Here is an 11,540-nt window from a genome sequence, read left to right on the forward strand (position 1 = left end):
TGGAGCAGGCGGGCGAAAAAAAAACAAAACAAGAAGCCATAGGTGACAATTCTCCGTGAAGTATTATATATTGCAACAAAAAGAAGTAGCCATTGGCGACAATTCTCTGTGAAGTGTGATAAATCGAACAAAGAAAAATTGTTTAAACGCGCGTCGGCTCAGTCATCTTAAGACGCAACAACCAATCAGAGATGCGAAATGCCGACACGTAACGCGGGATTTGCATACAGTCTAACAACGGGAAGGGCGTGCGATGCCCGAAATATTTTTGCGTCAATATTCAGCGCCGTGTTTCAAGAGATTAATACCGGGAAACAATTTCTTTTCTTGTTTTGAACGCATAAACATGCATTTACGCTAATCTAGTATGATTCAGACTTACTTTTTTTTACCTGCCATGGCCAGATTATCTAAAGATGTGTGTATTGTGTGTACAATCTACAAAAAGAGAAATGTACATCAGGTCCGATCATCCGATTTTCATGTTTCGGTTTTTTGGACTCGGTTCATGAACGTATTTTGGTTTGGCTCCTGGAATGTGCGAATGTGCGAAAAAATGACTCCCGGGACTGTCTACAGGGAACACTCGCATATTGCCCAACATTCGCGGTGTATCAGGACAGCGCGACTGGCCAAGCAACCAGTCGGCATTAGCGCAGTCCCTGTAATTAGTAACAGTTGCACATCAATCCGGCCGAAAGCATGATTGTGTAACACAGGCTACTTCTTCACATACCGGCTCATACTACAAGACGCCTTTACAACTAGCAAATCATAAAATTACCCGATCTACTAGTATGTGCGGTTTACCAGCCCCAGACCACATCCGACCACGAGGCAGAACACATTGATGGGTTGCTCAAAAATATTGTCCATGTTTACAAAGAGCTGCTCCACTAACACTATGGAGCGGCCCAACCCAAAAATATTGGCCATGTGTACAGAGAAGCGGCAAGCATGCTCGTTGCTAGGACGACAGGCCGGTTGCTACGTGACTAAATACACGCCGCCACTAGGTCGCCACAGCCGACCAGTTTGAAATCGATAGGATTACGTCATCGGTATTTACATTTCGTAATGTTGACCTCTGACCACCCCACATTTCCGTCCCCATCAGCCTGACCGCCACTTACTAAGTACTACCGGTCACATAAACGGGCGAAAACATTTCAAACATGGGGATGTTTCGAAAATAAGCATTTACTCCAATATCAAAACAGCTACGGTAAAAATAAAAAGACGTGCGACATAATGCCACGCCACATGCGAAATTACACAGAAATGCGACGTACGGAAGAATGCGTTTTGGCTGCGAACATCTTCCAAAAAACTTGCCATCTCTTAAGCATGGGCAAAAACATCTGGAACCACTTTTAAAAACCACCCCGTATCTGCATGAAGTTCCACCCCCCCACTGCTATTCCAAACAACGCGTTTTTCTGGACCATTCCAATTCGCCTCGTAATTGTAGGGGTGCATCTGCAATATTACATTGACTGCGAAAGCAGCAACGGCAAAAATACACATTCGTGCATCAACACGGACATGCCCGCAGACGGCGTATAAAATTGCGCGCCGATTACACAAAGAGATTGTTCGCAGTGTTTTGACTGCAAACATGAAAAATCAGCTCTTCACAACACTCCGTCCGGAGGTCCTGACCTCCTTCACGGAGTAAAAAACAGGCGTAGGCATCCTATTATGGCCAAAAATGGTACGATAGGAGCCATGAAGGCAACACACCAGGCTGGTTCAAAATTTAAACAATGAATTTTGAACTTTTAATGTCGATACCATTGCATTGAAAGATGGAATAACTGTAAGAACTAGGAAGAAAAGGACTGTTTTCAACTGTCCAGGGCAAAATATGAGCATTTTGCAGTTGATTCTGAAATTTTTTTTTGCAAATCAGAAAAAAATTGAAGCAGGCAAATCCGTTAACCAAGAAATGAAATTGGTGTGGCCTAATGACAACGTTTTCTTTGTTGTGTCTTAGCGAGATCGACAACTCATCGACAACTCACAAGATTGTGCAGACAATATTATGAATCCATGCGATTATAGCGGCTCAATTCATGCTGCTCGGCCTAAGAAAAGGGGACTGACGAGCAAATTTATCAGGGACATAGTGGAATAAATCCCTAATTTTGAAAAGCAACAGGGGGGGGGGTGAGATAAGAACAAGGTGGTGCAGCGCCACTGATTATTGCAGCGCCACATTGATTCTGATGTTGATTATTTTGCTATTGTGATTGTCCCAAAAGTGTCCCAAAATGATTTTTTAGTTGTCCCGGGCTAAATTTTAATGGTCAGTGGCCATCAGACCACCATTAGTTTCGAGCCCCTCCCCTCCTCCCCTTCCTTGATAAGTAATAAATTGCGTAAGATGTGCAGAGGGCAGAGTGTCCTAGTCTGCACTTTAAGTTTTTCACCTTACAGTCTTTCTTAGGTATACATGTACATGAAACAATATTATCACTGTTAATCCAGCCATCAGTGTTTCAGCCATCAAATTAGATCCAGACTTACGTAATTTTGATTATATCGAGCATCATTTAAGCTACCTACCTACATACAAAAAATCATGATGATCCGTCAACTGGTTCTTGAGTTATCCACCTTCAAATATTGTCAACAAATGCTCATGCAGTTCGAGAACAAGCTGCTAGGTTGTCCAAATTCTCGTCATTACCAACCAAAATTTGTTACCCTAGCAAGTCCAGATCATGATCAAAACCATTTCAGCTACAGTACACTATCAAGCTGCCAGGTGTCCCAAAATCTTATGTTGTGGTTTTCTATAACATTGGCTTGGACTAGGGCTTACTTACTTTCTGCCTGTATGCTTCAGAATGCAGTTCGTCAATTTGTACTTGCATGTACGTTGTGTACAGTACATGTAGTTAATTTATGATAGGAACATTGCATAATTCATGATGTTTTCCTTGCAGATTCAGTTGCAGCCTATTGGCCACAGTGCCAGCAGCAGCATGTGAGGAAAGGTTAGGAATTGAATTGTTCTATCACGTCAAAATTCTTAATGGTCTTATAAATGACTACGTTTCAAAGTCAGTCAAACACAATTTATCACAGCACTTCAGACCAGCATAATTAAGAGTGCATTCCCCTCAATGACACACAACTCATTCCTGACTATGAACACCCGATGTGAAGAAAACCATAATTGCTTGAAATGTTTCTTCTCTTTTTCAATCTGATTTTCCCAGATCAACCTTTATAATAATCTTCTGTACCTTGTTTGTTTCTGGTTTGGACATTCTGTTTTCGAGCTTCGGGGCTTGAAGCTGATCCCCTCTATTTTTACTAATATGTTTGTTAAGATAAGTCATCTAGTGGTAATAGATAAATGAAATTGTGATTCAGACTTTACAACTGGATAAAATTGAAAATTGAAAAAAAATTTATTGACAGATGTTTTGAATGTGTATCTGATACTCTTTGCCAGTGAAGAAAATTCATCTTTACTGATGAAGAGTGTCATTGTTAATAGATTGTTTAAATTCTATACAGTGAATAACAATTTTATTTATTTTACTCTGGTTCCTGTCCTGTGTTCTGTAGTTGCCGTGGAGGAAACCAGGACTGTTTAATGAGACTTCTCCTGGGAGTGGAGATAATTCAGGTAACGTTACATGTACATGATTGTCCTGAATTATGGACTGTGATAAGTACATTCCAATGTCATGATTAGTGCCAGAGATAAATATATTTTCTTCTATTATTACAAGGGTGCCAAATTTTTCGAAAATTTTCTAGCCTGCAAATCTCTGCCAATTTCAGTTTTTTCCTAAAAATCACGGTTTGCAGATGGGTAGTTTGAGCATTGGGTCAACCTTTGTAGTTTTAGATGTTCCATGTTGACCCTTTGAGCTCGCCCGCTTCAGGCTTAGGCTCATATTTCGAAAAAGTGCGGGGAAGCCTTATCGAATATCAAACTTACCAATCAGAGTTCGTAAAAATCATGTGCTTGCGATTAGAAAGATCTCTGAACAGCAGAGGGTTGCACTTCGAATTCCCTGACCCTATAGGTAAATTTTTCATAACAACATACATGTACCGGTACATGTATCCATGTGACTAATAAAGGTTTATGCTTAGTTCTGTGTACCTAAAGCACATTTAGGCCCAGGTCCGGATTGAAGTCCACAGGTTTAGGTTCAGGGCATATACAAAATATGGAAGCGACTTCTCAGGTAACATTTCCCAATGGAAAATGGGGCAGCTTTACTGCCAAATTTTGTAGCAAACACTGCACTACCAGGGTTTAGAAGCAAGATATTATGTTGCTTGTGGGGCACATCTGGGCAAAGCAGTGGCCACATAATTTACGGAGGCCGACATTTGACGATGCCCAATGGCAATGTTTTCTTAATTTTGCAGTGCAAATTTTTGACTATTGAATATTTCAGGTGGTTTAGAACAATAGGGGATTGTGACATAATTTCTTTTCGGGAAGTCCGGAACTAGTTCCAGATGTTCAGGTTTTTTTTACTTGAACCTTAACATTTTACAAGTCAGGAACTAGTTCAAGCAAACCTGTACACACCACTATTTGTGCTACAATGTTTGAGGATTGATGATGATTTTTGTTGTCATAAGTTTCAACAATCAGAATATTTTTGTCTTTGTGCAGCCCAAGGTCATGATTGTTCTGCTGGAAAAGCTTCCAGAATTCATGGGTGATGATGAGTGAGTTCATCTCTTTCTGTACACATTGATGTACAACTGTATCACACACACACACACACACACACACACACACACAATACAGTCTGAAATATGATGGACCTGTTCCCCTTTTTTTCACATTTTTGCATATCTTGTGAACATGAAGGTACATTTGTAAAATGCATGAACTTGAATAGTGAACAATAGTCTGTCCATTGGGTTTTTCGTTACCTCCAGCCAGGTGATTGACAGTAATGCAGCTGCCCAGATCCCCCGACTCATACTGAACCAGTTCCGCTGGCTGGACAGGATTGTTGACAGTAAGGTATGGAGATTAAAGAACAAAGAACACTTTGAAAAAGTAGAGTTCCACGACCTCATACCTTTGCCAAATGATGTTGCCCTTGGGCCTTGATGAATGTTGACAAATTATAAATGCTTTTCATTGATGATGAAAACAAGATTTGAAGATCCCCATTTACATGAATTATAATTGATTTATTATTCACCTAATGACAGTCTTATGAAAAATGGGTAATCTAGAATTTCTTCATAAATTATGCAAATGAGGGCCTGATTTGAATGTTATTTTTAGTGATGTTCGCCTTCAAAATGCCAGAAGTATAAGATTCCCTGCAGTTGCTATGGAATTACAGCTTCTTTCGCATTAATTGATTATGCAAATTAGGCCTTTATTTGCATAACCTATATCTGCCAATGTTCTTGTTAACAATTACACATGCCACAATCATGGAAGGTAGCAGATTTATAGAATTTCCTCATTAATTATGCAAATTAGATATGAACATTTCAATATGTCAAGCATCACTTAAGCTACCCACATACCAAAAATCATGATCCGTCAATTGGTCCTTGAGTTATCCTCCTTCGAATATTTTTCAACAAATGCTTCTGCAGTAGTTCAAGAACAAGTGCTAGGGGCCCAAACTTACATCACATCTTCCCTAGCCCAAGAGCTACCTACCATCCAAGTTTCGTGACCCTACCATGTCCAGATCACGAGATATCAAAACTGGAAGTTCTGCTGCAGTACCATAACAAGCTGCCAGGGGGTCCAAAATCTAATCATTTTGAGTTCTCATCAAGACCTACACACCTACTAAATACGAAGACAATTTATCTTAGCCTTCTTGAGTTATCTTGTTTACACACACACAGACACACGAACGCCAACGAAAACATAACCTTCTTGGCAAGGGAAATCAAGAATGGTTTACTAGCATGAAAGTTCAACTGAGTTGGTAAAATACCTGACAAAAATTGAACTGTTCTCCAACTCAAAAACGATTAACAACAATCACCAGAAATTTTCGACTGAATCGCTCAGTCGTCATCAGCTTTATGACCCAATTGCTGTGGACACGTGACCTGTAGCCACATGTGACGTCAGCACTGGGTCAAAGTTCGTCGGAAGTCGGCACCGCCCCCCGTCATGGTTGAGTGAGACAGGAGGGGGTACCGACGAACTTTGACCCAGTGCTGACGTCACACGTGGCTAAAAGTCACGTGTCCACAGCACTTGGATCATAAAGCTGATGAAGACAGCGATTCAGTCAAAAATTTCTGGTGAGTTAATTTCGTTTTGAGTTGGAGAACAGGTTAATTTTCTTCATCATGAATGGTTTATTTTGTTGGCTTTGACATGATCAAAATTGGTACTCAAAGTCCAACTTAAATCAGCACTTTGCATCAGTGGTGATCGTATATTTTAATGCATGCACATGCTTTCCTGAAAAGAATTTGTAGGCTTGGAGGGATGTTTGTCTCCACTGTGTCTGTGTTAGTTTGCAAGTCCAAAACTATTGCTTGACATTTGGAGACAAATGGTTGAATTAGAAATGTACATTGTACATATAAAATTGTTTCTATACTCAGTCAGGTTTTGGATTTTTGTTGACAATGCAGAGTAACTATGCAGTTAACATTGTACATGTAGATGGGGATTGAAATATCTTTTCAGCTACATTGTATGTGGAAACTTGAAAGTTGGCAAAAAGTTGGCAATTTGAAAAATTTATATGCAAAATTATGCAATATTTAGTCACTTGACTCCCCCGCCCCTCCCACTCGCAAACACTACAGTTGGCACCTGTCTGAGAGCAATAAGTTATATTTATTTTGCATACTTGTTTACCTTGATTATCGCGCAAGATATATAAATTAAATAAATAAATGCTGCTCAGAAAAAATAACGTACGGCTAATTTTTGCCTCAGACTGTGGCAACGCTCTCCCCTACTCGACGATGAAGCGGTGGTGTCTTCCTTATATTCACCACAGATACTGTACATGCGGTAGGGGGCTGTGATACTGTGGTAGGGGGCTGTGATACTGTGGTAGGGGGCTGTGATACTGTGGTAGGGGCTGTGATACTGTGGTAGGGGGCTGTGATACTGTGGTAGGGGGCTGTGATACTGTGGTAGGGGGCTGTGGGCTCGCAAAAAACATGCTACCAACTTCTCAAAAAATTCTCTTCTGGAACTTTTCATGAATGCTGGGAAATCCGAAAACATCATTTTTCTGAATAGCACCAAACATTAAATGAAAGAGCCAAATCCCCCGGCTGAAGGACTTTGTCCCGCATCACACACAAGTTGCGCCTGTCTTGCCATAATTGGAATATTAACTCTGCCAAGAAGGTTAAGTTTTCAGTAGCGTTTGTTTGTGTGTGATTTAGCAAGATAACTCAAGAAGCATATTCATGATTTGCATAATGAATGAGGAATTTCTATAAATCTGCTGTATTCCATAGTAGGCCTACATGTATGGAACACTTGTGATGGAACACTAAATGAATACCTATAATTAGCATAAATAATGGAAAATTTATGTAATTTCATAGTGGTAACTGCCAGGCAGTTCATACTTGCCACATTTGGAAGTTAAGTGAAGATGACCTCAATAAACATATAATTCATTCAAATCATAACCTCATTTGCATAAGGGACTGTACGATATTTACCGGGGAGGGAGGGGCCCATCGTCCGGGGGTAGCGTAAAAAAATTTTCCTAGGCCCTCCCCTAAATTTATGAGGAAGTGCATGCTAGAATAGCCTTCTGTTACAATAAGGCTGTCATTGAATCGAGAATAATTATTATGATCAATACTACTTGTATAATCCATGATGGAAATGAAATGAGGATTTTATTTTCATAATCAATTAGAAATATAATTTTTGTCAGTCGGAATGGTTAACATCATTTGGTGAAGATATGAGGTCATGGAAGTCTTGTTTAGCTACAATGTATGTAATGCCTTCATGTCAGCTGAATGAATTGACCCGAGGACGAGAGCAGCTCGTTCCCAGGATATTCATTTTGGAAAACAATTGCACTATTGCTGCTGTGCGCCCAGCGTGATGCCAACGCAGCATGAAATGTTGGAGATCAGCAGTGCAAACATGAGATATCGGTATTTTCTACGTGCAAAATTCAAAATATTTTTACGTGCAAATCTTGAAAATCACCTGCATTTGCATGTTGCACATGGGTATTTTGAGCCTGAGTATATCACGTGTATGTCATGACACTTGGCAAGTTCAGGTCAGATCAAGAATAATTGTCAGGTTTTTATATGTTACTCGCGGTACAATGTTGTCTTGTAATGTGCACGAGGAGGCATGTCCCATATGAGGCTGGCTGTTGTTCCCTGATGTGGTCTCAACAGTACATTGTATAGCATTAATTGTTGATATGATAATTGTGATGTGTTCCCCAGCTTCTTTGTAGCAAGATGTTAGAGATGCTGGGCATCACCACATTGGACATACAGCGGGACATCATCTCCTGCCTGCCTGAGGTCATTGAGGACACGGAACACAACAACCTGGCCTCACAGCTCAAGTACGGGAATAGTTCGGTTTCCCTGCATGAGACATGTGTTTTCAAGATTTAAAAAGTTTTCCCTGTTGAAGATGTCATTTTTTCACATATTTGTTAACTACTAGTACTTCAAATCAGAATTTGAAAAAAAGATTGTGAAACATAGTTTTGTTTTACTCGTAGTCAATGAAAAATATAAAAATCAGAGATTTCCAGTCATATTTGGAGCCAATCTTTGGCTATGTATTATTAAGAGGTTTTTGTAAAACCTGAAAATACATGTAATAGTCTGGAATTCTCAGCTATCATGAATGAATGAATGAATGAATGACTGGTTTATTTGATCAACATCAACATGATCCTTAAAAAGTACATCGCAGCCAAATAAAGTGGCTGAATTACATACTTTTCACATAAAGAGTTAGGCTATATACAAATTGGCATTTGGTTCAAATATTAATATTTACATTTATTTATATTTACATTTATCATGAACATACTTGCAGTAGGTTTGGAATCTCAGATTTCTTGTATCTACTTTGATTACCTGTGGAAAGAGACTTAAATAGTCGCGTGTTCACAGCTGTCACTCCATGGTAGGTTGCACAGATTTGTTAGGTTCTTAGCTATTGGGGTCCAGATGATGCGGATGGCTTTTTAAAAATTGTATCAGTGTTTCTGAATGTCCAAATAAACTATTTGTGACACCCTCTGGACACCCCTTGTGACAGGCGGTGGTTACAGCTAATGGTTTGGACTGTTGTGAAAGACTATGCCGAAATCTGTCGGAATTTCCCAATCAGATTGTAATTGGGATTCAACATAGGGGTGTCTGGCCCTGATAAAAACACAGGTTTTTAAAGAATGCAGTTAAGTGTGCAAAGTGTCCAAAGGGGTCGTTGACCTATTTGTTACACAACAGCTGATGGCACTATACCACACTACTTTCAAGAAGGGAGAGGAGTTTTCCTGTATTGTGAATTATAATTGTGATATCACCCAATGTATTTCTTTCTTGTAGCATTACTGTTAACCTTGCTGTTAATGTGATATCTAAAATTTTCATCAGTCAATGTGATCATGTGTTAAATACCTCCTTAGGTTTGAATCTCAGATTGCTTGTTGTATATTATTTGAATAAACAAGCAACGTCTTATGGTGAAATATTACACTTCCTCTTGGAGAAACCTTTGTTTTAAAATTCAAACAGATTTCAACGTTTTATTGGTATCTGGAAATGTCCCGCAGTAACTTTAGCAAGCCAAGTACTTTTTAGTATACATGTATATTAACATTATAATATGATTTGTCTTTTTCCTTCCAGAGACAAGTTGAATGACAGACAATTAATGGTTGCAGTTTTGGATGCTCTGTCAAACCTGAATGTTCGACCAGATCTGTTGACTGAGGTTAGTTAGAGGAGTCATCAGTGATATATGGTACATGTACAAATGTATACTATTTACATTGTGTACCTGTCATCACACTTACCTTTTACAAACCTACCCTACATTGAAAGGTGAAATCGGCTGTACATTTTCTTCAAACCTTCATGAGTATGGTGTGTGCAGTAATAGCTGTACGCTTTTTATATTTCAGTCCATACCATGGTATGGATGAAATATATTGTGTTCCCTCATGTTTCTCCTCCTCCTTCTCCTTCTTCTCCTCCTGCCAAACAGTCAAAGGGATTCAACTCCGCCATCATTCAGCCAAATGACCTGAAATTTGGCATGGAGGTAGAGTGGGCAAATACCCCCAGACGTTTTTTTCATTTTTTTGAAACATGCCTTTGAAAAATTTTTATGAAGGTTTTTTTGGGCATTTTTTGACAAAAAATGGATTTTTGGATCCTGAGCCCTGGTATTACAACCAAATGATATGACATTCGGTATAAGGGTACCTTGAACATGCAATAGGGGCTGCACGAGCAACCTCCATGGAGGAGCTCCGCGATACCCCCGCAGAGCTCTGCGCCTAAAGAAGTCAATTCGTTGGTTGGCGTCGCCGTTCAGTTTTACATGTACTTTCACCTCTTTGCGCTCTGCGCTCAAAACAAGTCAATTCGTAATGGCTGGCGCCACAGGTTCAGTTTTGTATAGACCTCTGGGGATTTTAAGCCAGTTCAATGTGACTACTAGGCTTTGTAACGTACCAGGGTACCGCAGAGCTGGCTATTGCTGCTCTGACAGGTCGGGTTCAGTCGGTTTCAAGCTTGCAGTCAATAGCTCTGCGCCGAAACAAATCATTTCGTTGGTTGGCGTCACCGCTTATTTTTGGTTAGACCCTTGTGATTAAAGCTATAAGTACAAAACACGTTGATGCTGATGGTTGGCGTCACGGGTTCAGTTTTGTATAGAGCTCTGAAGATATCCTGTTTATTGAATATTACTATTAGGCTGAACAGCCAGTACTCTGTCACAAATAAAGACTTCGTCACGCAACTCTGCACAGGACTGCTCGCTCAACTCTCCGTCAGTCAGTCTGTGACACACCAAGGAGCTTTCCTTGGACACACGGAGAGCTCTGCGCCAAATGAACTCAATTCATTGGTTGGCGTCGCCGTTCAGTTTTGCTTTCACCTCTTTGCGCTCTGCGCTCAAAACAAGTCAATTCGTCATGGCTGTCGACACAGGTTCAGTTTTGTATAGAGTTCCGGGGATTTTAAGCCAGTTCAATGTGACTACTAGGCTTTGTAACGTACCAGGGGCCCGCAGAGCTGGCTATTGCTGCTCTGACAAAACAAGTCAATTCATTGGAGCGCAAAGAGGTGAAAGCAAAACTGAACGGTGACATCAACCAACGAATTGACTTGTTTTGGCGCAGAGCTCTGCGTGTGTCACAGACTGACGGATAGTTGTGCGAGCAGTCCTGTGCAGAGTTGCGTGACGAGTGACAGAGTACTGGCTGTTCAGCCTAATAGTAATATTCAATAAACAGGATATCTTCAGAGCTCTATGCAAAACTGAACCCGTGACGCCAACCATCAGCATCGACTTGTTTTACTTA

General features: G+C 40.2%; 1 protein-coding gene across 1 annotated transcript in view; it reads left to right on the forward strand.

The window, feature by feature from the left end:
* LOC109470009 (Fanconi anemia group D2 protein-like) overlaps window positions 1-11,540 on the forward strand; it is a 68,553-nt gene that overhangs the window by 8,853 nt on the left and 48,160 nt on the right. Inside the window, 6 exon segments of the mRNA XM_019768790.1 lie at window positions 2,952-3,002; window positions 3,583-3,643; window positions 4,655-4,710; window positions 4,927-5,014; window positions 8,428-8,552; window positions 9,856-9,940. Of these exon segments, the coding sequence (XP_019624349.1) occupies window positions 2,952-3,002; window positions 3,583-3,643; window positions 4,655-4,710; window positions 4,927-5,014; window positions 8,428-8,552; window positions 9,856-9,940 (466 nt within the window).

This window comes from Branchiostoma belcheri, unplaced genomic scaffold (assembly GCF_001625305.1).
Source record: "Branchiostoma belcheri isolate BF01 breed outbred unplaced genomic scaffold, Haploidv18h27 scaffold215, whole genome shotgun sequence".
In the NCBI taxonomy this organism is placed as follows: Eukaryota; Metazoa; Chordata; class Leptocardii; order Amphioxiformes; family Branchiostomatidae; genus Branchiostoma; species Branchiostoma belcheri.